The sequence below is a fragment of the Dipodomys ordii genome, unplaced genomic scaffold, assembly GCF_000151885.1.
Source record: "Dipodomys ordii isolate 6190 unplaced genomic scaffold, Dord_2.0 Scaffold13, whole genome shotgun sequence".
In the NCBI taxonomy this organism is placed as follows: domain Eukaryota; kingdom Metazoa; phylum Chordata; class Mammalia; order Rodentia; family Heteromyidae; genus Dipodomys; species Dipodomys ordii.
Window position 1 is genome coordinate 7,454,228 of NW_012267229.1, and position 27,840 is coordinate 7,482,067.

The window sequence follows — 27,840 nt, forward strand, 5'->3', positions numbered from 1 at the left end:
GTTGATTCACTGACAACAAAAATACCAGCAATACATACTATTTATATTGCCCTTGCACCTACTATAAGATCTTCTCACCTATTAGCTCATTTGAACCTTTGTCTAGGAGGCTTTCACAGTATGGTCACTGCAGGTCATAGGATGTTCATTTTGTCTTGGATGTCTAAGTTCAGACATTTTGGGTCTTAGCAACAGTCCCGGCTTCCACAGCTGACACCAGGGCAGCATAGATAAGTTGATTCTCAGAACCAGCCTTTGAAAGCCCACTGTCTTCCTGGAGTAAATACACAAAATATTAATGTCCCTGGATTCTACGCTTAATTAAATTTTTGTCAATAATCGAAAGAAAACTGAATTAGACTGTTGCTAGTTCACTGACAAAGTTCACTCCTATTTTTTCATTTGAAGAAAAGTCAAGTAGAGAACTATTGCTAAGGAACAAGCTATTTTCTAGCAGATATTTTTCAATACAATGCACACCAGTTTATTAGACTTGGAGAGAAGCTTTAACTTTGTTAAACTCATCTCAACTTTTAATTATCTTTATACCATTTCTTTCAGCTACTACCAAATATGAATAATTTATAAACCACCATTTCCATTGTTTGGAATCAATTTAGCAATAACTGCCAACAATCCCAAACTCAATGTCAGGAATATCCAACCTCCCCCCCATTTCTCTCTCTCTCTCTCTGTCATTCAGATACTCCTTTTTTCATTCCTTGCTGTATCTTGATAGTGTAAACAGTCCCTCATTGACTCTTTTCTTTCATTTACTTCCAGAAATATCTCAGTGAGCCTAAGGCCTCATGCAGGCGAGGTGAGAGATCTACCACACCACACACTTCATGTCTAGCCCTCTATTTGAGGTTTGTAAATATACAGTTCAGTGCAACAAATTGTATCCCTGATATCCCATGTCTATGTCAACACTTTTTAAATCCAAACAGAAAATATTACACCCATTAAACATTTTCTCCCAAGGTCTAGAAACAATTTTTGTCTTTACAATTTTACCAGTGATAGGTATTTCATAACACTGGAATTCTCCAGTAACTGTCCCTTTGTGTCTGGCTTATTTTACTTAGCACAATGTTTATTTAAGGTTCACCAATGTTGTATCACTTATCAGAACAGCTTTCCTTTTATGCTTGAGTAGTATTCCATTATACATACTTACCTATCTACTAGAATAATTAGATTACTAAAACAATTCCAAGTGCTGGGCAAGGATGTAGAATGACTCTAATTTTTAGTAATTAGTACTTAGAATGTAACATACTACTGCCAGAAGAACAATAGAAAAGATGACATTGGTTAACATGTGTTGTACTCATAAATTATGTTGTAATATGTTGAATTGAAGCCCTTTGTACAAATACTTAAAAGACATTATATATAGTATACACATATATATATATATATTTGTATATATACATATATGTATGACTGGATAAGTCATAGAGTCATGGAGTGAAGTATCCCCCATTGATCTTGGTGCTTCCTAAGACAAAGCAGAAAGACACACACATGCATACTCTCTTTCTCTTCTGGAGTGATACACTAGGTCATCCCAATATTCTGCCATCAAGAAGCCACCACAGACTGTGGGTCCTTGACGTCTATTCTCCAGAACATCAGCCAAAATAAATCTCTTGTGAAACTGTTACAAGAAACAGATAATAACACATCATTAAAATTCTGGGAAAAATAGAAAAGAAAATGTCATTAGAGGAAAGAGTTTTGCAGTTTCCTATAAAGTTAAACTTTCTCTTCTGTTTGAGTTCAGAAATCCCTTTCAAGTCAACTAAAACTAAATTCACACTAAAGCCAGCATGCAAATGTGTGTGTGTGTGTGTGTGTGTGTATTAGCTTTATTCATTGTAATCACTCCAAGCTGGAAGCAATGCAAAGCCCCTAAGCTAAGGACCACATGGATGGGCAGTAGAATACATTCAATGATAGAGAGGAACTTTCTGATGATTCCCCAGCAAAATGGATGAATTTCAGTTGTAGTATGTTTTGTAAAAGAGGTCATATTTAAATGGCTACATACCACAATTCCATGTATGTGACATTCTGGAAAACAACACTATATGGACTAAGAACTGATCCATAACTGCTGGAGGAACAATAGTATGAGTTTACGGTACTGTGTCATCTTAGTTTAAAATGGGAACCTTGTGTGGAGAAATGGCCAGTTTCTTCCAAAGACAAAAGGCATACAATGCAGACAGCCTCCAACTTAGCCATGCTCTGATCACAGGGGAAAGAACTAATATTATGGTGTACTGTGTTGCTAGGCTATAATATGGTGTAGGTTAGTTGCAGTAAATGCATTTTTTGATTTATGATGTTTTCAAATTGGAACTTTACCTTGTAGTAAATTGACAAGCATCTGTAATAGGACATCGAAAGAGGACTTGTTAATGACTAAAAGAAACTCAGTCTACAATACCCCAGAGCTCAGTGGGAAGAAACTGGGTGTGGAGATTTGCACCATCATCTCAGCTAAATCAGGATGCTTAAAACAGGAAGCCTAACACAGGTAGATTGTGGTCAACATGTGTGCCTGAGCAGAAAGCAAGAGCCTCTCTCAAAAATAACCAGTGTAAGACAGTGGGGGAGGCATTCCTCAGTGGTAGAATGCCTATGTAGCTATCATGAGCTCAAATTCCAGTACTAGAAAAAAGAAAAGGAGAATGTAATTAAGTAGTAGGGTCATCCATACATTCATGAAATTCATTAATATTTTCTGGGAATGAAAAAAATAATTATTTTCTTGGGCAGGGCTCCAAAAACCAAAACACAAGTACCTGTACTGTTCATAGCAAAAGGATTTCAGTCCTATTTTCCGATATGGTCCCTATGCCAAAGATTCCATCATCAAAATTAAACTGGTAACATTGAAATACAGCACAAAGCACTCTCATGAATATGAGCAAAATACAAGTGTAAAACTATCATGTTCGCTTTCTCTCTCTTTTTTTTTGTAGGTCGTGGGGCTTGAACTCTGGGCCTGGGTGTTGTCTCTCAGCTCTTCAGCTCAAGGCTAGTACTCTACCACTTGAGCCACAGCACCACTTCTGGTTTTCTGAGTGATTTACTGGAGTCTGATGGACTGTCCTGCCTGGGCTGGCTTTGAACTGTGATCCTCAGATCTGAGCTTCCTGAGTAGATAGGATTACAGGCGTGAGCCTGTCCCCCTCCCCAAAGAAAATCATGTTCTTTTGATGATAGGTTGCTCCATTTGACTTTTTATATTTGCTAATCATTTTGTTTAATCATTAAAGGCAAGTAATAGATCACTGTGTACTCCAAAGATATTGTTTACAGTCTCCATCTTATCCTGTTCCTACCCACCTTCCTACCCAAGGATCTTCAGTGGTCTTCGAAGGAAGGAGTCAAAAATGGTTGAGATGTGCTCACTTTTGTTGGCAAGGGCTATGTTCTCAAGGGAAAGAAAGATGATCTAGTCTAACTTCCAGGTCATCTGGAACTCCATGTAAATGGACTCTGATTTTTTTTAAAGAGGAATATGCATTGACACTGGGAGGCCCTTGGAAGACACTCGCTGGTTGATCATAGTTGATAGATTGTAGTTAACAGAGCCAGGGTGGATGCATTGTGATCGAGGCTCCATGGAGAATACCAAGTAAGTATACCTGAATACAAAATGAAGGTGTTTCACTATCCTGTGAACACTGCACAGGAAAAAAATGTGTCTCTACACATGAATGGAGGGAGGAAGGGAGAAAAAAATGCAGTCATATTCAATGTATATTCAATGCACCTTGAGGGGTAGGGATAGGAGTAGGAAAATGGGGGAGAATGATAGAAGAGGTAACATTGATCAAGGAGGATTTCATTCATAATCTGACATGGAATTGTAACCTGCTCGTTATACAACTACTTAACAAGAAAACAAAATTATATTTAAATAAGAAAAAAGAAAAATTCGTTTAAATGAAATACACTTATTTACCTCAAAAAATGAATGGGTCTCTAGGTAATGGTTTGGGTAACTAGCTTTTCTTTCACCTTCTCTCCTCTCTCCCTATTCCTCTCTCTCTTTCCCTTCCTCCCTCATTACTCCCTTTTTTTCTTCATTTATCTCTTCCTTCTTTTTAGCAAGAATTGCTTTGAGGTTTATATGTCCTTTTCATGAGACTTGAGAAGTACATTAAAAATGGTTTTGAAATTACTTCTGAATATGGCATTATAGTCTCACTCCATAGAACAACGTGGCTTATGATTTCCTCTGCATCATTATGAATGTAAAATCTGAACTTTAATACCTAAGGAGCATTTACTAACAAACTCAAATATCATGCAATATTTAAATTCAAATGTATCTTTCTTATGCAGGATTTTTTCAAGAGCATTATAATGAATAAATTCTTCCCCTTGGATCTTTGCTGCTGCTGGAATTTTGAAACAGGGTTTTGCTATGTAGTCTTGACCATCCTAGAACTTGGGATTTTTTTGCCTCAGTCTCACAAGTGCTGGGATTACAAATATGCACCACCATGCCTGGCTGTTGCTTGTGTCTTTGAGTGAAATATGTTTTAGGTTAACAGAATATACTTCATCTCATAAATTAAAACTGAAGAAATATTGAGTGGTAAAATAAGTTTAAAAGGTCCAAATTTATAGTCTCATTTGATCTCTGCAGACACATTTCTGCAATAATAATCAAGAAACAAGTTTAGCTTGCTTTATATGGTTATTTCTGTTAGTGTATTTAGTCCTGACAGTATGTAGATATTACACCAAGTTTTCAGTATTCCTCCTATTGTAGAGATTTTTTTCAGACTCATTTCTAAAAGACTTTGATGGAAAAATATCAATCTTATACAACTCTTTCAGATAACCCATTGGATGGGCATATTCTTGCTATCAAATAGAAAAGAAAAATAAATGAAAATTAAAAACCATTCTTAGATGCTAAGATCTAGGTCAAGAATTGACAACCTCAATCTGAAATCAAATAATTTAATTAAAATATATGTAGAAAAACCTGAATATCCCAAGAACTCATGAAAAAAGACAAAAAGGTACAATGTTCTCTACTAGAAATCAGAAATGTTACAAAACATACTAATTAAAATTGTGACATTGCTCAAGAAATATTGTATTCATAAACTGCCTTGTTTAATTTCAATTCCTTTATACAACTAAAGATAGGAAAAATATTTTAAAAAGTTATATGATGTCAATATAAGGAGGAAGTAGTCCAAATTAAGCTACATATGTGTAAATGCTGTATGACTGACCAGGTAGCACCACATATAACTAGGAAGCGTTAAATCAGCTTATTAAATATTTATTGGACAACTGCTGACCTGCAAGAAAAAAAATTAATCACCACTTAGATCATATGAATAAGACCATATAAAAATTAATCACTACTTAAACCATATAAAAAGTTTTCAGGAGTGTAAAGCCCTAAAAGTTAAAAGGCCTGATTGGAGAGTTTTTAAAGAATAATATCCTTTTTTTGTGGGGGAGGGTCTGGTCGTGGGCCTAAACTCTGGGCCTGGGCACTGTCCCTCAGCTCTTCAGCTCAAGGCTAGCGCTCTACCTTATGTGGTGCTGAGGAATTGAACCCAGGGCCTCACGCATGCAAGGCAAGTGCTCTTCCACTGAGCCACCTTCCCAGCCCAGAATGATATCCTTTAATGTAGAAGGCCAGATTATTTTAAGAGGTCACTAGAATTATTTTTTATTGGTTTTTAAGTAGGAAGAAGCTGACAACTTGATAACAGTACAGATGTTTTCAAGCATATGTTGCTTTTTATGTCAATTCATGTTTTTGATCTACTAAAGTTTTAAGAAGTTCTGTAAATCTGTCATGAACATAGAAACAGCATCATTCAGTCCTAAAGGAAAGAAAATCATTCCCATGGCTCAACCACCTGTACTAAGTAGAGTCATTAAAAAAAAAAAAATCAAAGGATACCAGGCATTTGTGGCTCACACCCAAAATCCTAGATACTCAGGAAGCCAAGATCTGAGGCTCATAGTTCAAAGACAGCCCAGGCAAGAAAGTCCATGAGACTTCTTAATGATAATTAACCTCCAGAAAACTGGAAGTGGAGCTATGGTCCAAAATAGTAGAGTGCTAGCCTTGAGCAGAAAAGTTCAGGAACAATGTCCAGGCCCTGAGTTCAAGCCCAATATCCTACAAAAACAAACAACAAAAACTCATTGTGTGTGTGCATGTATATGCGTGTGTATGTGTGTGTGTGTGTGTGTGTGTTCAGCACCAGTCAGAAGCAATAACTCAATATATACATATATATGTATATATATGAAACTCAACAATGTGGGCATTTAATAGTTATATTTTAAATAATAATTTAAAGTAAAATTGGGGCTGGAATTGTGGGTTAGTGGTAGAACACTTGCTTTAGCAGGTAGAACACTTGCTTAACATGATGTACAAGTAAAATGTAAAATGATGTAAAAAAATACAAAAAGTGAAATCATACATGCTCAATCATTTTTAAAAGTATTTAATAGGTGGCTAAAAGTATAAATTGAATCAAAAATTGTCTTTTAAGTTTCTAAAAATGCAATGCACATAACTGTATTCATACACACACATATATTAGTTTTGTATTAGTACTTAGAATAAATTGTGAGAAAGCATTTTGTTGAGTGGTAGTACTATTATTGGGTTTTGGTGGTTTTCTGGAGAAAATTTACACCAATTGATAAATGTCAAAAATTTTGTTAGCCAGTGTATACTAACTTGCAAGTCCGATATTAAACAAAGTGGTAGTACTTAGATTATAGATGGCAAATTCAGTGTGAGGGAAATTTGGCCACAGGAATGTGAGTTGATAAATGTTTATCAGCACAACATATGTACTTGGGGTAAATACAGTTATATAGACTATCTTACTATATTTAAAGCTTTAAAGTTCTGTGTATATGCTTTTGTAATAAATTGCACCGCTGACTTGTATGAAATATGGACTTTTATTTTATGATTGTGGGTTTTTGGTTATTTTGGTCGGTTGTGGGGCTTGATCCTTGGGCTTGGGCACTATCCCTGCGCTCTTCAGCTCAAAGCGAGCATTTTACCGCTTGAGCCACAGCACCACTTCCTAGTTATGTTTTCTTTTGTAGAATTTATCTTAACTGTTTTCTCAGCTTCTGTCAAGAACATAGATATCACTGCCTAGCAACTATCTCAAAATATTTCATCACGTAAAATCCAAGATGTTGAATTATTGGTTTATTATGTATAATACTTAGAAGATTATCTGTGTGTATGATTTCAAAACTTCATACAAAACAAGAAAAAACAGGATGATAAAGAGGAGATATCAAATTAAGTTTATTACATGGTGGAAACCATGTAATTATTAAGATGGAAACATGATTTAAATATGTTAAGATATGGCTCAAATATCTAGAAATATTTCCAAAATGAAATTTGTAAGGTCAATTCTTGCCACTAAAGCCATGCTACTCCCCTGACCCCGCTTTTTTTTTTTTTTTGTTGTCTTTCAGATAAAGTCTCACATTTGTTTTTCCACAGGGCTATTTTGAAATCATGATTCTGACTACTACCTCCCAAGAAGCTTGGACCACAGATATGTGCCACTACAGATGACTGATGTACAAGATGCTATGTTGAAAAGAATTCAGGCGGAGGTGGGGGGAGTGTAGTTGAGGAGGTGGGAGGGAAGGGATGGTAGTGGAAAAACAAAGGAGGAGGCAACAATGCTTGATAAGAAATGTACTCCTTACCTTGCTCATGTAACTGTAACCCCCTCTGTACAGTATTTTCACAATAAAAACTTAATAAAAAAGAAATCAAATATTTGATAAGAAGAATATAGAACAAAGAAAATTATTTTAGTAAGATTATTAAAATGTGAAAATTTCTTATCATTTTATGTTTAGGGTGAAGTTATGTGCCAAGGAAACTTCATCATACTAATAGAGAAAAATAAATTTTATTTGCATATCAAAAAATCTTCGTGAAGATCAAAGTTATGAAAACATTGTGTGGTTTATTTTGCCCTATTTCACTCATTTTAGCTTCGCTTAATTTGTTTTCATTGAGTGGAAGATTTTGTTTTTAATGCTTAAAAACTTTCCTTAAGTAGTGTACAAAGGAATTTCAATTAAACCTGTCATTTCATGAGTAGAGGGGTGATCAGTATCACCCCTGTCATAATTCACCTCCATCTCTCTCAATCCCCAATCACCTAAATTTACTACTTTAATCTATCATACACTATTAAGGAAAATTTACCTACTGGAATAGAATTTTCTTCTCCAAAAAACTATATAACAACATTTTAACTTATGTCATTAGTGGATCTAGGAGTCCTAGAAGTAGTAATTCCTAGAAATATTTTAAATTATGAATCTGTATGTATATGTATATGTATTTTTCTGATGAGGAAGTAATTGTCTTAATACTAATGTGCATTAATCCAACTACCCACCACTTTGGCCATATTTTGTGGATGAACAGTTATCATGAAAGTGACACCTTTCAGTAAAGCAGGACCTTTGATTCATTCTGACTAAAAGATCATGAGCTGAGCTGGTTTGTGTTATTTTTTAATTAAGGACATTAAAAAAACCTTCCTGTGATTTTTTCCCTCCTATGAATATAGGGGTTTTAGCTTGAAAGAGCAGAGCCATAAGCTTGAAATAGTGTATATTATGTAGAATCAGCTTAGTGTACAGCTTCCCCAGGGACTCTTAGATCCAAGATAAATTTTTCAAGACAGAGGATTAAATTTTATGTGTGAGGTGTCTGCAATTTAGGATTGTTTGTAGTACCCTGACAAATACACTATCTTTAACATATACACAGATGATCATACATATATATATATATATAAACTAACATATATAATCATTTATATATAGATTTGAGGTATTCATGGTGATCCACTTATCTATTTGTAGCCTCTTATGCCAGCATCTCTGTTTACTATGATATTATAGTAGATTACCTAAGACTTCTCTGTTTACTGTAACTTCATAGTAGAATTTTAATACCTAAGACCTATGTAAATGCTTCTTTTGAAACCTCCTATTAGCTAGTCTTATGCCTTTAAAGACACATTCTTAGAAACCCAATAAATACTTTGGTTGGATTGCATTAGATTTATAGATTAACTTGGGAGAATGAACATGTAAGCTAACTAAAGTCCTCTACATTTTCCCCAATGACTTGCAGGTGTCCACAAATCTTTATTATCTGGTGAGATTTTTTGTCTATATTACATCTTAAATCAGTTTTGCACCATCACTTCGGTTCCAGAAGCACGATTACAAATTGGCTGGTCTGGGATACTTTATCTAAAAAACCAAACAAACAAAGGAAAACACCTCAAATCCTACTGATGCATAGCAAGAGAATTGATCTATGTGGCTCACTTCCTGAGCTCACTTATTAGATCTGGAAAATGTTAGTTCATTTTCTTCACTATCGCATGGCCCCAGGGTTCTTTCTCAGACACTTATCAATTCTGGATTTGCTTCTAATCTGGATTCATTTGAGCTTATTTTCATCCTTTCCAGTTCTTGCTACAATCTCTTCTAGGACACATTTACTGTGTCCTATTTAAATTCTCCATCCTATCTCTTGTTCCTGTAAGGCATTTAGCAAATCTGTTTGTGTAATTAAATTCCTGTACTATTATTACTTTATAGACTAATTTTACACCATTACTTAGATTATTTAATATTTCCATAAATGTTTCACCATTCCCAACAGGATAAACATTGTTTCTGTACCCTGTCATTATACTGGCTTAGGTAATTTGAATACAATCTTATTTCTTGATAGTAATCTATGTATAAGTTTCCACCATTAGACTATCAAGTTTTATCTCTTTTAAAAATTGTTTTCTTATAACCATTGTTTAAGAATAAAAAGCATTCTGAATTTAAAACAAGGTAGTAATTTTGCTAATATGTTGATTTATATAAATCTTACCATGTAATTTTGTTGTTGCTGTCATTGTTGGTTGTAGGGCTTGACTTTGGGGCCTGGAACTGTCCCTGAGCATTTTCTCTACCATTTTGAGCCACAATGTCACTTGCAGTTTTCTGCTCATTAATTGGAGATAAGAGTCTCATGGACTTTCCATGCTAGTCTGGCTTTGAACCACAAAGGTTAGATCTGAGCCTCCTGAGTAGCTAAGATTACAGGTGTGAGCCACAAACACACAGTTTACCATGGTCTTTGAATCATTTTTAACAAGTTTAACAGAAGTTCTGTGAAATCCTCTGAGTGTGTAAATACCATGAGGTTAAACCATTTGGCTGTCCAATGGCTTGAAAATCATTCTCTCCACAGTCTTTTTCCCAAAGAACAAACTCACAAGGTCTACACACAATAGGTAAAGCGACAGAGAGAATTCCCATCTTGCTCTGAAGAAATATTATCTTACTAATCCCTCAAATACTAATGATGAGTATGTCATCAAAGGAAGATAGTGGCTGAGTTAAAATCAGCTAGATTATGAATCAGTGACAATCCTATATTTTCATTTGTCTTTTTGTTTTTTTTTAATTTTATTTTATTGTAAAGATGCTGTACATGAGTAAGGCAATGAGTACATTTCTCGTCAAGCATTATTACCCCTTCCCTTGTGGTTGTACCATTATCCCTTCTATCGTCCACCTCCTTCACTCCTTCCCCACTCTTCCCACCCAAAGTTGTAAAGTTCATTTCCAATATACTGTCTTGTGGAAATCATTGTTGCAATGGGCCATCATTTTTTGATAGACTAAGATATATTTTTCTGCCTTTTGTGTGGTATTGGGGTTTGAACCCAGGACCTCATATTTCTAAACTGCTTTATCATTTAAGCCATATTCCCAGCCCTTTTAGTTTTCATTAGTTTTCAGTATTTCACCTTTATGCACAGGGTCACCTGGGCCCCAATACTCTTGTTTATGCATTCTACATAGTTCAAATTACATGCTCACACCACCATGCTCAGCGTTTTATTGGTCAAGAGGGTGTCTTAGGGGCTGGGAAAGTGGCTCAGTAGTAGAACGCTTGCCTTGCATGAATGAGGCCCTGGGTTTGATTCCTCAGCACCACATAAGCAAAAAGAAAAGAAAGCCAGAAGTGGTGCTGTGGCTGAAGTTGGAGAGTGCTAGCCTTGAGTTGAAGAGCTGAGGGGCAGTGCCCAGGCCCAGAGTTCAGGCCCCACGACTGGACCCCCCTCCCCCCAAAAAAGAGGGTGTCTTAGAAACTTTTTCCTGGCCAAACTGAACCATGATCCTGTCCATCTGAGCCTTGAGTATAGCTACAGTTACAATTGTGAGCCTGTACCTATTTTCCTACTTTTTGTTGAAGAATAAAGTTTACTACCTCTCCTCATTAGTGTAGTGTAGTGTTTAGTGTTTAGTTTGGAAATTAGAATGTGGTCCATGTGACATTCTCACACTTCTGAATTAAGACTTTCAAGAATAATCTTAAAACTGTAGTGCATCTTCTACTCAGGCCAATAGGAACTCTTGTGGTAGAGAAAGTAACTCAGACAGTTCTGATATTGGCATGCTGGCCACATGAAAAGACCAAAGAATGAAATAAATATCTAATCAGTCCCCAGCTGCTCTGGCTAACAGTAATCATGCTAGATGTGGTTTACAAACCAACCAACTCTTGCCCAGCCTCTAAGCATCAACCACTTTACAAAAGACCACATTTTTGTTTTTTAAGTAAAAGCTTAGCTTAGCCCACCAATCCCAGAACCACAAGAGTTAAATTGTGGGGTGGTTGGTTAGGCAGCAATAGCTAATTTGCTTAGACTTTCATAATAACAATTTATATCCTCTGCCCAAGTGCTTTTATTTACTGCTGATGAGAATCTGGGGCGCCATCTAGGGCACCTATTCTTCATAAGGCAGCTGGAGCAATTCCAGGTTTCTCTAGTTTGATAAAGTCTCAGATCAGGAACTTTTGCCTAAAATTTTCACAGCAGAAGGGAGCAATGTTAACATTTTGGCACTAGTGATTAAGTGCTTCAGTCTGGAAGTAATACATACACCTCCCTCTGCTTGTAGTCCAACACTAGTCATACAGGTGTGCCTCACTTGAAAGAAGTCTATTGCTTAGTGGGCTAGGAGATAGAGGGAGAGAGAGGTAGAGGGAGAGAGGGAGTCAGATATGGATAATGGATATGCATCCCTCACATTCTTTCCCTGTCTCTTGCTATGATGTCACATCTTCAAAGTCTAACATAATTCCTTTTCCTGCGGAGATTCCTGTGTCTTGTGTAACCATACCTTCCCCACAGTCTCAGCATTGCAAAGTATACTGGAGACCAAAACTCTTCTGTCCCAGTAGCGGGTAGCAATTTTCTTAAAACCATAAAACTATACTTTGAATACACAAGTGATGTGTTTAACAAATGACTCCATATCTTGGTGGCTTAAAACAATACCACTGATTTGTCATAGTCTCTGTGGGTAAAGGCCCCAGCTAAGCTGTAGCTCATGGCTCCAGGTGACTCATTGGACTCAGGATCTGAGCAGTGCTATTAGGTTACTCAAATGGTTGTTTCTGAGATTTAGTTCTTGGCAGGCTGGTAGATGAAGGCCTCTGTTCTTCAGGAGATGTTGGCTCAAGGTCGCTCGCTCTTCCTTGTTGCTTAGAGTTCTCCATATTGTCTCAAAATGAGCAAGCAAGAATTCCAGCATGGTGGAAATCCTAGGTTATGGAATCTTGTTATGGAAAGATTAGGCCATCACCTTTATGTATTCCATTGGTTGGAAATGAGTCTTTGGGCTCAACTACATTCCAGAGGAGAGAATCCTACCAGGGCCTGAATATCAGAAGTTGAGATATTAGGGACCATTAAAGAAAGTGCCTACCTCAAGTACTGTAATGGGGTAAATAATCTAGGCAGGAAACACAAAGTCTTTAACCCTGAAGGTTCCAAGTAGGAATTGGAGAAGTGAGGAGAGAGAGTGACAACTGAGTGAAATCCTGTTAAACATGAGCGTGCTGTGGTTTTGTTATACAGAAGAACTACTGGAGTTGAGATGAGACAGAGTCTCTTTTGTGTGGGCTACTGAGAGTACAAGGTGAACTACTAGAAAGTAGCTCAATCACAATTCACTAAACAACTGGTGAGGAAGAGAATGAAGCCAAATGAAGAGGCAAGGAGGCATAAATGTATTCTAAGTTCTTAGGGGAGGGAGAAATAGCTTTGTGTTTCTAGGGCACAAGGCCTTCTGGAAAGGGTGAAATATATGGTGAGCAAAACTAAAGCTAGACTGTAAATGATATTGACTATGCTGTTAAGTGCTTTTTGTTTTGTTTTGTTTCATTTTGCTTTAGGGGGCAGGTTGTGGAGCATGAACTTATTAGGGACTGGGTGCTGTCCCTGAACTTTTAGCACTCTATCACTTTGAGCCACAGCACCTTCCTTTTTTTTTTTTGGTGGCTAACTGAAGATAATAGTCTTATGGACGTTCCTGCCCAGGCTGGCTTTGATCCTCATATCTCAGCCTCCTGAGTAGCTAGGATTACAGGCTTGAGCCACTGGCGTACCCAGATAACCTTAGGGAAAACAGGGAGCCTTGGAAGCATTATAGAGTATTGTTATTTCTAAATAATAATGTTTTCTGAGCCATAGTGGTCATTATGCCTATAACTATCCATTTGGAGCAGTTTCTACAATCACCTATATTTAAGCTGAATCAGGATGTACAGTAGTTTTCGTTCCTGAAATCACATTGGGTAGGGAGTATGTGGGCTGAGATGCCATCTTGGTTTATAGCAACTGATCTCGCCTCATCATGGCAAAGCCCTCCCTTATATTTGTACTGTGTTATTCCTTACCAGCCTTTCCTGTTCTCCTCCATCTGAAGGACAAGAAAAGCAGTCCTTGAACATAAAATTTATGTTAGCGATATAAAGTGCTGTCACAAATTTCTTTTGTGATCCTGATGTTTTATCATGTCTCATTTGTAAACATCCCTCAGCCCAAAAACATTGATAACAGAGCAAAATGAATCTACCTTCAATACTGACTATCTGGGTATCACTCTTATTTCATGTATCTGCTACTCCTCACATTTTATTTCTGGGATAGTTTAAAGCAAATTTTAAGCATCACATTACCTCATCACAAATATTTTGCTATCTTTAACCAATAAAAATTTTAGAACATTAGGACATCTTGATTGAGCTCAAGAAAATTAACTGTAATAATTAAGTGCACTGCTTAACTTCTTAAAAAAATCACATATCCTAGTTAAAAAATACACTGGAAAGAATGATAGATTTCCTATCTATTTCTTTAAAAAATAAGCACAATAAGATGTTTCTCTACTGACTTTGCAGCATTGAGGTACACATCAAGACAAAGAGTTTTAGTAATATTACTTTCAGACATGTGCCGAATCGATAATAATTTGTAAACTCAAGTGTTTTGATACGAGCTGACTGGACCCACATAGGTTTTATCTAAGGCTAATTAACATCTAATCCACACCAGATCTCTATGTACAAAATTATTTTTTTCCTATTGCCCCTATTGGAGATGGATGGTCTGTGACCTGAAGTACTCAAGAGTGCAGAGCAAGATATATTGGAAGTCCAGGACAGAAACAACTTTTTCTAGATGTAGTATCCAACCACTGAGATTTTTGCTTTGCACCCCTGGTAAATGTTTATAACGCACATGACTATCTAACTATAATGCACTTTAAACATACTCACGGTGCCTGGCACCCAAGGTACAGATTCATCCAGGGTGTATCTGAAAAGCAATGAGGAAATTAGTGAAAGCTGTTTTCCTTTCAGACCTAAAGAAACTGTAGGAGAGAAACGTACGTGCATTTTACTGCAACGAACGATATGCTTGTTAGTGGACTCATTGCTTTTAACCTGGTGATACTTAGGTTTTGAAAGTTACTCCACCATTAAACGTGGTTTTGCAAAAACTCTAGTTGCAGAAGCAATGGCAGCAGGAAGTGCACAGTCTAGTGCACAGTCTAGTTTCCGGAGCAGCAGCAGCAGCAGCAGCAGCAGTCAGAGGTACGCAGCCAGAGAGCACTAACTGCCCCTCGGAGCAAGAAGATCACCTTTCTCCCTCGGCTTTACATCCAACCAACCCTAAGTTCACTCCATACCGTCCATCGCTCCCTGCAACCGTGGAAGGCGAAGATGAACTCTTGTGGGAGAAACTGCCAGACGCCCAATCCTCCCTTTCCCGGGGAGGTGGAGGACAGGGAGAGAAGGCTGGGCTCTAAACTTCCACAGTGGATCATCAGTTTATTTTCAACGCTGCCGTCAAGGAGAAAGGGCGGCCGTTGCCGTGGCAACCGACGCCCCAGGCCTCATTGCGTAAGGGAGGGGGGGGAGGTTAGAGGCGTGGCCTGGGCGAGCACTGGCGCTTAAGAGGCAGTGCCAGCGGGGGTGGGGAGGGTGGGGGTAGGGGGGGGATGGTTGGGGGCGTGGCCTGGGTGAGAACTAGCGCTTAAGAGGCGGTGCCGGCGGGGGGACGGGGCGTGGCCTCGGCGACCAGGCACAGAAGAGGCGGAGCCTGAGGGGGAAGGGGCGTGGCCTCGGCGAGTGTAAGCGCATAAGAGGCGGTGCCGGTGGCCCGCGTGGTCGGCGGAGGCTGTCAGCGCGGCCTGCGGGAGGCGGGGCAGCTCGCGTCCTCTCACCACGGTCTTCAGCAGCCCAGTGGCTCGGGCCGGCGAGGGAAGCCCCACGCCGCTCTTTTTCCCCTTCCCCTCCCCATCTGAGGGGACCCTCCCGCCCGTTCCGCACCCAACATGGCGGGCGGGCGCCGCGGCCTGGCGGCGATGGCGATCCTGGCTGTCTGGCTTTCGGCGGCGACCCAGGGCCAGGAGCAGGCCGCGTTGCCGGCGGAGCAGAGCCGGGTCCAGCCCATGACCGCCTCCAACTGGACGCTGGTGATGGAGGGCGAGTGGATGCTGAAATTGTGAGTGTGTCCGTCAGTCCCCGCCAAGCCACCCTGGGCCTCCCGAGCTCGGGCCGGCCACTTGCCACCCCGTCCCGGCCGGCCCGACCGACCTCGGGCGGCGGGGGACCAGCCCGGGCCCGCGACCCGCAGCGCGGGGCTGGGGACCTGCGGCTGCGCATGCGCGCACGCCCCTCCGCGGTGACAGCCCGGGGCGCGGAGCATCCCCGGCCGCCCTCACCCCTCGCTGGCTGGAGCTTCGGGGAAGTGTGTTAGGGACTGAGTGGGGGCGGTTACTAGGGGAGGCCGTGTCAGAGAAGCGTGTGTTCTGTGTGTATACGTGTGCTGGTCTTGGGATTTGAACTCGGCGTTACGACTATGATCAATTATTAATCTTGATCAGAGCTTCACCACCACAGCGCCATTTCCAGGGGTTAATTGGAAATAAGACTCCCGCGGACCCTTTCTTGCCCTGGCTGACCTCGAACCATGGTCCTCAGTTTTCAGCCTCCTGCGTAGCTAGGGTTACCGGCGTGACCCACCCGCGTGCTCCCAGCCCATGGTGTGCGTTTTGAGGCCAGCACCTGCAGGAGACAGGACAATGGCATATCCAGTGTGAGTAGGTAAGGGATGTGTAGAATTAACTCACGGCAGGGCAGGGAAGGCTGGTCAGTTTGGTAAGAAGTATCCTAAGTCTTCTTGTGGAAGACCTTGGGGTGTCATTGTGCAAAAGAAAACAAACACTGGCTGCCCAAGTTTTCAGACAAGATTAAAAATCAAGGTTGATATTTGTCCTAACTGGTAGAGGTAGCACTTCGGGGCCGAGATGGTAATCTAATTGTGCTGTTAGAAAGAAGAGGTCCCCTTAACAAATTTCCCCTTGTGAACACTAAAAGTTAGGTTAAGTGGAGAGTGCCTTTAGCATGCAGAAGATAGGAAACTACATTTCTGAGTTGGAAGAAGGCAAAGGATTTGCTGATTGGAGCTCAGTAGTACAGTAACTTAGTAGTACAGAATGATTGTTTGAAAGGATCTGGAGTTGATGTGGGCATGTAGGGAAAAATGGAGAAAACTAGAGAAATGTGTGCTGAGGCCCTATCTCTGCAGCCTGTCATTTCAGGGAATATAGGTAAGCCATTATTACTATTTGATAGTTTTAGGTTGAGGTCATAGGCCCACTCAAAGTTGGATTTATATTTACCTGAGACCAAATTTGAGACCAAATTTCATTTTAGATTGCAAGCAAATGCCTATGAAGTGAAAATCTCCACATGAGATAAAGACCCAAAGTCATGTCATTAAGCAAATTACATCTCTCAAAGAACAGAACATGCAGCATCCTTTCAAGTACTCATTTAGCATTTGTTTATAAAGAAGAACAAATTATGATACCAAAATAAAATGCTTTGTGATCAAAATAAAACAGTGAAGTTGCTAAGGAGAGCTAGAAACAGGAGTAACTTACTAAGTTAGCCACCCTGGATGGAAGTGAGGAGACTGTATTTCACTTAAGAGAACCATTTAAATGAAACTTTTATGTTAGGACTGCCATGTTTTTAGTAAGTATAGAAACTTTAGAGAAATTACACATTTTCTTAGCCAATTCTTCAGGAAGTTCTTTTTTTTTTGTAATCCCTATACAATGTTGTATTTCTAGATGTAATGACAGTCAAAGCAGAAAGTCTTCCTTAAATTTAATGATGTCAATTCCTTTATGGTTCCCTTTGAAATTCTCTCTTTCTTTTAATGAAAGAATTGTAATCCTGGTGCTAGTGGCACATGCCTGTAATCCTAGTGACTCAGGAGGCTGAGATCTAAGGATCATGGTTAGAACCAAGCTGAAAGTGGAACTCTGGCTCAAATGGTAGAGCATTGGCCTTAAACAGAAAAGTTCAGGATCAGCAGCACCTAGACCCATAGTTCAAGTTCCCAAACTGGCACAAAAAAGCAAATAAACTAGAAACACTGAAGCTGGTATAAATATTAGTCTTTGCAAACTTCTGCATGAATGACTTCCCCAAACTACCATATGTGGTTATGTTGGTTAAATTTTATCTGTTAGAAATGCCTCAGCCTAGATGGTTGCAATTGATAACTGTAACTTTGCTCTGCACACAGTTGTACAATATACCCTAGACTGCGGTGCAAGACTAGTCTTGTAACCCGGAAGTGAGCTGTTGAGATTATTTTAGCAGAAGTTCTCCTTTCATCAAGTACATCAAAGAATAGGTGGATAGAAAGAGATGAAAAAGTAAGAACTTAAGTCATTATATCTGGCTTCTTTCTGGATACCAAAACTCAATCAAAACTATTCCTTCTGAAGAAATAGTGTGACTCTTGTCTATTTTTTAAATTTTTATGTATTAGGTGTTACTCTCTTTTCTGTTTGAAAAGAATTCAACACCTTAAGAGATATAAAATCTATTGGAGTCTTAGCACACTATAGGCCTGCTATACATTTCTAAGAATTCATCAAAACACTTATGCTTTCTCTAATGAATGTAACAAACCAAAAATCTACTTATACTGTTTCTCATATGAATGATTTTATTAAGGTGATTGATTATATAATTAGAGATTAGGAACAGATGACTTCATTTTCCTAAAGAAGCAAGTTAAGCTTTCTGGTAGAATTACAAATTTGTTAAAAGTTTCACGTCACTCTGAATTACAGTTCTTTGTGCATCTGCTTATATGCCACTTTTCCTCTGGGAATCTGTTTCTTGAATATCATATCATGCAAAGCCCATGTAATTTAGTTCATTTATATTGGTACTGAAAGTTTGTTAGAAAAAGTAATTGGCTATATTTTCCTTGTCTTTCAAGCATTACATTTTGGGGGTCCCTGCAATGGAATTTCCAGTTTTAAAGACACTTTTGTCCTGCCAAAATAGAGACATCCATCTTAATCAGTAAACTGGTAGTGATGGACTATAAATGCTGTCCAAACTATGTGAGGAAAAATAGGTAAGAAGATCATTGTTTGAGGCTGATGTAGATCCAAAATAGAAGACTCTATTTGAGAAATAACAAAAATATAAAGGGCTGGAGTGTGTTCAGATAGTAGAGTGCCTTGCACAGCAAACTAAAGTCCTGAAGTTCAAACTTCAGTTCCACCAGAAAAAGCATTTTTTTGTTAGAGAAATATTATTTCAAGTATATTTTAGTAATTCACCATTTCTGTTTTGAAACCTATTGACAAAACTGCAAAATCATTTTATTATTATTTGTACCTTCTCTAATGCTATGGCTTTATGCTCAGTCTTTCTCTTCCTGTTTGCTTTCTTAACTTGTTTATCTCTAGTTCTGCCTTGCTATGCTTTCCAAATAATATTTTCTGATGTGTTAGTGTCTGTTTTCATTGTTACATACTGTCCTTCATTCAGTTGCTCTGCAAGCTTTAGCTTCTTGAATGTGTGCTTAACTCCCATTATATTAATGTTACTTTTGCCCTTTTTGAAACACAATAGTATAAAATATGACTCATTTTGTGTACTATCCTGGTAACTTTCTATCCCCCAAAGAATTAAGAAGGTATTTAGGCAGCTTAGCTTTGATCTGCTTACTTTTAAACTAGTTACCAGAGAAAAATGTTAATATCAGAGGTAAATCAACTTACTTCTATAAGGCTTTTATAAAGTAGTAGTAGTTGTGAATTTTTTTTCTTGGTAGTGAGAGGAGTGTTTTAATTCAGACCTTGCACTTACTAGGCAGCCATCTGCCACAGAGCCAGAGCTCAATCTTAGCCAGTCTTTGTAGCCTCCCACATTGCTGAGAGGTGCTTGACATTGTTCCCAGCTTTGGGTTTAGAAGGAATCTGTGAACTTCTTTTATCTCATCTGGGATGAAACTGCAATCCTCCCAATCTCAGTCTCCTGAGTAGCTAGGATTATAGTTGTCAGGCACTAGTGCCTCCATTAGCATGTATTTTCAAACTTTGAGTATGAAGCAAAGCCTCATTATTTATATATTTATTGGTGGTGCTATGTGTGAATTTAGGGCCTCACATGTGCTAGAAAAGTATTTTACTACTTGAGCCATGTCCCCTAACCTTTTTGCTTTAATAGTTTTTAGATAGAGTTTCCAACATTTTGCCTGGGGCTGATTTTGGAACTTGATCCTTTGATCTATGTCTCTTGCATAGATGCTGGTACTGGAGTATACCAGCACACCTGGTTTGTCCTTTGAGATAGAATCATACTAAGTTTTTGCTTGAGCTGGTCTTGGATCACTCTCCTCCTATCCTCACCTTCAAGAAGCTGGAATTACAGACATGAACCTCAGCATCCTATTCACAAAACCTTATATTTTTCCCCAGGACCTTTACATTTTGAAATTATCTCTTCAATATCCATCTAATAGTTTTGATCCTCATTGTCTTAACTTTTCCATGTGAAATAACCATGCTTTTCTGCTGCTTAGATACATTGTTTTGCTTCATTGATTACATGCTTAAGAGATAGTAAATGCTTGGTTGTATGTCAGGTTGAAGGTTGGAAGTTTAAGAAAGTAAGATGGATGAGCCTACAACCTTGATTTCAGGGAACTTGCAGTGTAATGCACTAATGGAAATATGTATTAAGTATTGTTCATTTATATTTTTAATGTTTAACAAACATTTACAAGGTTTTCAGGGCCCTCTTGGCATATTGGGTTGGAGAGTTCATTTTCAGTTCTGTCTGATGAGTTTTTTCATGTACACATATGTAAATAATATATATATATATGCTATACATATGTAAATAATATATATGCATATGTAAATATGATAAGAAAATGGAACATAATTCACGACTTTGCATTCATTTTTATATTCTACTATCATAAGACCTAAATTCTTATTGAAATTACTCTTATTTAGAATCAAAAGCATTCTAAGAATTTTTAAAAGCTGTGGGAACAACGCACTATATCCTACACTGAACTGAGAGCTGGCTTATGCCGTTACTGAAAGAACATGTAAGTGCATTTCAACCCAGCCAGCTCTGTCTAAATTTCATAAGGCCACAGACCAGTGTGTAGCAGCAGTATACAAACAGAATAGCTCAAATTACTTCAATAGAATATCTAAGTATGCTTCATAATTGTATACATGAAGACCATTTTCATAAAAAACTCAGAATAGGGACTGTAATATTTTTATTTATTGAAATTTGTATGATTTAATAATTCCTGATATAGTACATGTATGTAAATACAGAGTCCTAGGGAAATTCATTGTAATTCAAGATTTTTCTTTCGGGTACAGTCTTTCTATGCTTATTCTTTTTCTCTCTTTTCTTCTATGTGTTGATGTTGATATTGAGCCTTTATTTCCTTGATTTTTCTTTCTTGTCACAAAAGTATTTCCATGTGGTTCTTGGTTTGAGTGATCTTAGATGACCTTTAGCAAGTCTCTGTCCTGCTTTCCTCTTTGGCAGGGAGGTGCTAGGAGGCTGTAAGATTGAGATAAGCTCAAGCATCATGATACTCATCTTGGAGAGCAAGCTGAATATCACCAAAGTAGAGTGTAGTAGAGTGTTCTTATTGTGTGCCTGCTTTGGGTGTGTCACCAAGTTTCTCATTTACCTTCTGAGGTATCTACTGTTATTTAATTTCACAGTTGAGGAAGTAGAGGCATGGAGAGACTTTAAGCTGCCTGGTCAGATGATTAATTCCTGTTTGTTCTTTCTGGTTCCTCTAACAGAACTCTCTCATCCAATAGCTTGAAGTGCTTATTGAAACATACGGAGTTATTTAATATTTTTTGACGTTGGCTGTCTCGTCACTTGCCATATGGATCTTTAGAAAATATGTAAGAACTGGGCGCCAGTGGCGCACGCCTGTAATCCTAGCTACTCAGGCTGAGATCTGAGGATTGAGGTTCACAATCAGCCCGAGAAGGAAAGTCCCTGACACTCTTATCTCCAATAAACCACTAGAAAACCGAAGTGGCTCTGTGGCTCAAGCGGTAGAGCACTGGCCTTGAGCTGAAGAGTGCAGGGACAGCGCCCAAGCCCAGAGTTCAAGCCCCATGACCGACCAAAAAAAAAAAGAACGATAGAAAATATGTAAGAAGTAACTATTTACTCCAACGAAAGGTACTATATTTGCAATAATATTTATATACTTATGTATCCAGCACACATTTATAGAACACCTACTTACTCCTTAATATGCTTTGGACGTGTAAGAATACAAGTGTTCCTGTTTTTAAATTCATGTTCAAAGATGTCAACAAATTTTTCTCTGATCCTTGTCTCTTTAATTTCCAGACTTGAAGAATGAGTTGTAGTAGGAAGATCAATGATCTTTTAGTATGGTATTGGAATTGCCTAGGCTGAGAGCCTTCTTTCTCAACTAGATTCTTCCTAATGCTTTTATTAGTACTTTCCCTAAATAAATGAACTATTACCTTGATTTTTTAGTATACCAAATGCTACTTTTTTGTAATGTAAACATTCAAAATATTTCCTAATTCTAATTTTTGCATTTTTTTCTGTTATTATTCATCAGAGTAGATGTATATCATTGTATATTTGATTTTTAATTAGGATTTATATGCATTGGTTTGCACAATTAAAAATCTTCAATAGACTTCTAAATGATGTTCTGAGAACATCCCCATTGAACCTAGAGTTTGTACACAATTTGATTAGTTTACCATTGTCCCCTTTTATTTCATTTCCTAAGGCATGATGTGTGTGGGGATATTGTACAATTCTTTGCTGTGGTGTGTGTGTGTGTGTGTGTGTGTGTGTGTGTATCTCTGTGTGTGTGTGTGTGTGTGTGTGTGCGCGCGCGTGCAAGTATATATAGAGAGAAGAGATAATTCTTTTCTACATCCCTTTCCCCTTTTAATATAGAAATCATAAGAACCACATTTTGCAAAAGCAATTTAGGAATGAACAAAATATAAACTAATTAGCAAGAAACTGACTTTTTTACAATGCCCAAACTATCCACAACTTGGGTACTTTCATTTAATCAAGTTTTTAAGAAATACTTTGGGAAAATGGAAGAAATAGACTGCATTCCTATTGGCCATCATCAAGTCCCCAGTTATTATTGTATTGCTATTACTATTTATCTTTATCCGTACTTCCTCTTTACTACACCCTGGTGTTGTAATTTATGTGCTATAATGTTCACTCACTGTATATATGAGAACTTCCTTGGAGTTATAATTTATGTGCTATAATGTTCACTCACTCTCTATATAAGGACAATTCAGTGGCATCAATTCTTTTTAATATCTCAATATTTTGATATTAGTTACAGACTCTTTAAAAGCTTAAGCAGATTTGAAAAATATGTCTACTTGTTGGTGCCATCCTGAAATCTTATTCAGAGTTGATGATTTTTCCTGGAGTATACTGGTCTATTTTTGGGAGCACGATTAATTAATTTTATTTGCTACTTTTATCTTCTGGATATTATAAAACAAAACAAAACCACATGCTTTTCTAATTGTCTGTGACATTATTCGGCAAATACTAACTTCAGTTTTATTTGTGTTGTTTTATTGAAATGAATTTCTAGCATATGGCACTGTTTATTCACAATGTTTCATATTCAGCATAACCCTCTCAGTCCTGTAAGTCTTTGCAAGGCTTATTTAATTCCTTCTAATTTTAAATTACCTCTTCCTTTCTATATTAGTTTCCTTAGTTTGCTATAGCAATTTACCACAAGAGAGGCTGTTGTATCTGAAATTTAATTCTCCCACAGTTCTGGAGGTCCAGAGTCCAAGGTCAAGGTGTGTAGCAGGCGAAGTGCCCTGTGGTTGCCCTTGTGGGAGTGAATGTTCTCTGCCTCTATCCTAGTTTCTGATGGCTACTGGCATTTCTTGGTGTTACTTGACTTGTAGCTACCCGAGATTCAAACTCTGCCCGCACAATCACATTGCCTTCCCCTCTTTCTTGGTGTCAAGACTCCCTATTCTACCCTTGAACTAAAGGTTATTAAATTTAAGGCCCATTTTAAATCAAGATGATCTCTTCCTTACTTGTATGTGTAAGATCCCTAATTGGGTCACAGATACAAGGGCTATAACTTGTATGTATCTTGTTTTTATTGTCAAGGTGATGTACAGAGTGGTTTTAGTTACGTAAGTAAGGTAATGAGTGCATTTCTTGTCAACCTTGTATGTATCTTTTAAAGAAATGCATTCAATTAACTACCTGCCCAAGCAGCAAGCTTTTTAGATTCTCATTCTAACAACTATAGATTAAACCCTGAAAAAATTTAGAGCTTTATAGTTTCTGAGTCATTCAGAATGATTTCTAGCACTTGAAAAGGTAAGAAAAACCACTGGCATATTGCCAAGGTGACTGTCCTTCCTTCCAGCTCTTCTGTTTGATTCAAACTTGCCTTTCCCTGACTCATTATCCATAGAGCTACCACGTGAGATTGTTCTGAAACGTAAATCTGAATAAAATTATCTTTCTACTTCGGAGCTTAACACAGAACTTGGAACTCAGTCCCAACTCCATATGGAACATTTTGAAAGGCTGTGGATAATGTCTACACCCTCTTACGTCTGTTGTCCGAACCTTCACACATCTGCTGAGCATGTTTGTTGACTCTTCCCTTGGCTTTTAGTTTTACTTTAGATCTCAGCACAGATGTTTCTTTCTCTGTGGGTTCTTCTGAGATCTGTTGCCTCAGCTTTTAGCATAGTGCTTAATGTTTATTGAAAAAGTGAAAACCAAAGTTCTTAAAGATCAGGGTATTTTAAACTCTTCTGTTTAAGAAAGTGTTATGAAGGGTGTTTTAGCCTACACCCATTTTTTTCTTTCACAGAATAGGTCAGAACAATTTCAAATGTATCTTCAGTTCTAAATTAACTTCGTTGGGCATTATAACAAATTGCAGCATATTCAGATGTTTGGAAACCTGGTTGAGAGCTCACTAGTGACAAGTCTTCTGGTCTCTTCCTATCGAGTCTGTAGTTTTGATGGATCTGAATCTGGATTGGCTAGTTAGAATAATAGAATCCTTGTGAAAATTGCCCTTAAGGGCTGGGAAGGTGGCTCAGTGGTAGAGCGCTTGCCTTGCATGCATGAGGCCCTGGGTTCGATTCCTCAGCACCACATAAACAGAAAGAAAAAAGCTGGAAGTGGCGCTGTGGCTCAAGTAGTAGAGTGCTAGCCTTGAGCTGAAGAGCTGAGGGACAGCACTCAGGCCCAGAGTTCAGGTTCCATGACTGGACCCCCAAAAAAAAGAAAAAGAAAAGAAAATTGCCCTCAAAATAGTATTTGCCCTCAAAGATGAAAACCTATCTGTAAACTGACAAAATGTGGTTCATTTGTAACAATACCATTGAAAATTATTTTAGGTATTATAATAATTCCTAAAAATATTTTCAAACTTGGACTAAAACTTAATATATTAAATCCTGGAGGAGGAAATGATGCTTGTTTTTCTTTGTAGCATGATTTTGAAAAAAAAACTTGCTTTATATTTCCCTCCAGTTAAGAATGTATGTCTTAAGTATGAATATTCTGTTTCTCTCTTACCTCACAAATATTTCCCATGTTCGATTGTATGAAATTGCAGAGCTTCTGCATGGCAAAGGACATAGTTAGCAATATCAATAGAAAGCCCATGGATTGGAAGAAGATATTCACTAGCCATACAACAGACAAGGGTCTCATATCTAAAATATACCTGGAACTCAAAAAATTAAGTCCCCCAACAACCAATCTTCAAAGGAACAGCTACCCAATAAACAAGTGGGCTAAAGACTTAAAGAGAAACTTCTCTGAAGAGGAAAGAAGGATGGCCAATAGACACATGAAGAAATGGTCAACCTCCCTAGCCATAAAAGAAATGCAAATCAAAACAACATTGAGATACCACCTCACCCCAGTTAGAATGGCTATAATCAAGAACTCTAATAACAACAGATGCTGAGGGGATGTGGATAGAAGGGAACATTTCTGCATTGTTGGTGGGAGTGTAAACTTGTTCAATCACTTTGGAAAGCAGTATGGAGGTTCCTCAAAGGCTTCACATAGAGCTCCCCTATGACCCAGCAATCCCACTTTTGGATATTTACCTAAATGGTTACAAACACTAAAGCTACCAGCACGACTATGTTTACTGCAGCATTATTTACTATAGCTAAGATATGGAACCAACCCAGATGCCCCTCAGTAGATGAATGGATCAAGAAAATGTGGTATACATACACAATGGAACTCTATGCCTCCTTCAGAAAGAATGACATTGCCCCATTTGTTAGGAAATGGAAAGGCATGGAAAAAATTATATTAAGTGAAGTAAGCCAGGCCCAAAGAAACATAGGTCCTATGGTTTCCCATATTTGCAATATCTAGCATATTTCTGAGTCAAGCAGAAAATGACAGATGAGGTGATGTTAGGGAAATGAACCCTAAGATACGTATTCAAATGTTTTTTTTTCTTTCATGTGATTGTTACTAACACATTTATAAGATTATTTCTTTGTTGCTTTGTATGTCCCTCCCCCACAGTATAACCCCTGCTTTCACTGTATTTGATGTTGGTATAATTTGTGGAGGGGAAGGGGAAAAACAAATCATTTAAATAGGGATACAGGTGGACCCATTGCAACAATGAGATGTACAAGTCGTTATGTCGAAAAACGAACTTTACAACTTTGGTGCTGGCGGGGGTGGAGGGAGGATTGGGAGGAGCAGGGGGAGGCTGGGAAGGGATGGGAAGGGGAAACAAAGGAGGAGGCTACAATGCTTGATAAGAAATGTACTCATTATCTTGCCCATGTAATTGTAACACCTCTGTACAGTATTTTCACAATAAAAAAATTACTTTTTAAGACTTAAAAAAAAACAAATATTTCCCATGTTTGTATTGATCTGCTATTCTTCTTATAGTTATGCCCCGTGGTGTCCATCCTGCCAGCAGACCGATTCGGAATGGGAGACGTTTGCCAGGAATGGAGAATCACTTCAGATCAATGTGGGGAAGGTAGACGTCATTCAAGAGCCAGGTATTATAAACAGTGAAGATTAAGTAGAAAAGTATGATAGTTTCTTTTAATATATTTCAAGCATATGGCAACATTGAAAGACTGGGATTTTGATTACCTATGAGCTGACCATCTTGAATCAACGAATTATCTTTTGGCTTATCTACATCTCCCTATGTATACAATGCACATCCATGTATATTTATTATTAGTTTGTTGTGATATGGACAGTTGTAATCTGTGGGATAATACATTTGGATTTTAAAAACTCATAATGTTACTGCCCAGATAGGTATTTGAAGTGGGTTTCCAAATGAGGAATTTCGAATTCTGTCACCCTCTCTGTATTTACTAGCTATGAGTGTTGTCATTTATCAAGAGGAAGGATCACTTTTGCTGCACAAGCAAAAGGGACTTTTAAATTTTGGAATGATATGCACAATGAATTTATATTTATAGTTTAAAAATAACTTTGTATATTATATAATTTGAGAAAAATGTTGGGTTTTTACCTAAATCTTTCAAATGTAGCTCTTTTAAAAGAATGTTTTTTTTTACTGAATTGAATTTCTAGCTAGGTTCTATGTCTGATCAAAGAAAAAAAGAGGCATGCAAGAGTATATCCACTTCCTCTGCATTGGCTGTGAATTCAGAAACACAAAGTGATGAAGGGTTGATTATTTTTACACCTTCTGATATAGTAAAACATTTTTTGATAAACAAAAAATAGATATGTTAAAATTGCCAAATGAACAGAGATTTTTATTGGAATTAAAGAGAAATTTCTTTTAAAATCCTGTTAATACCAGTTTCTTTCTTTAAGTATTTTAAATAGCCACCACTGCCCATCTTTGCTTAGAGGTGGATGATTATAGTTAGTAGTTCAAATGTTTGGTTGTTAAAATAAGTTTTTCTATTAGAACAAATCATTTCAATTACATGTTTGCA

General features: G+C 37.9%; 1 protein-coding gene and 1 long non-coding RNA gene across 4 annotated transcripts in view; one reads left to right on the plus strand and one right to left on the minus strand.

Annotated features, from left to right (window-relative positions):
- LOC105981592 overlaps nucleotides 1-15,297 on the minus strand; it is a 45,946-nt gene extending 30,649 nt beyond the window's left edge. For 2 of the 3 annotated variants that reach the window (XR_001174825.1, XR_001174824.1), the window contains exons 1-2: nucleotides 15,094-15,297; nucleotides 14,729-14,768 (exon numbers count right to left, since the gene is read on the minus strand). This is a non-coding gene — a long non-coding RNA (uncharacterized LOC105981592). Of the gene's footprint in view, nucleotides 1-9,130; nucleotides 9,340-14,728; nucleotides 14,769-15,093 lie in introns of those variants that run through there. The other variant, XR_001174826.1, reaches the window with a different exon arrangement.
- Nucleotides 15,298-15,631: 334 nt separating this feature from the next.
- Tmx4 (thioredoxin-related transmembrane protein 4) overlaps nucleotides 15,632-27,840 on the plus strand; it is a 42,965-nt gene continuing 30,756 nt past the window's right edge. The window contains exons 1-2 of the mRNA XM_013010919.1: nucleotides 15,632-15,959; nucleotides 26,798-26,913. Of these exons, the coding sequence (XP_012866373.1) occupies nucleotides 15,790-15,959; nucleotides 26,798-26,913 (286 nt within the window). The 5' untranslated portion in view covers nucleotides 15,632-15,789. The remainder of the gene's footprint in view (nucleotides 15,960-26,797; nucleotides 26,914-27,840) is intronic.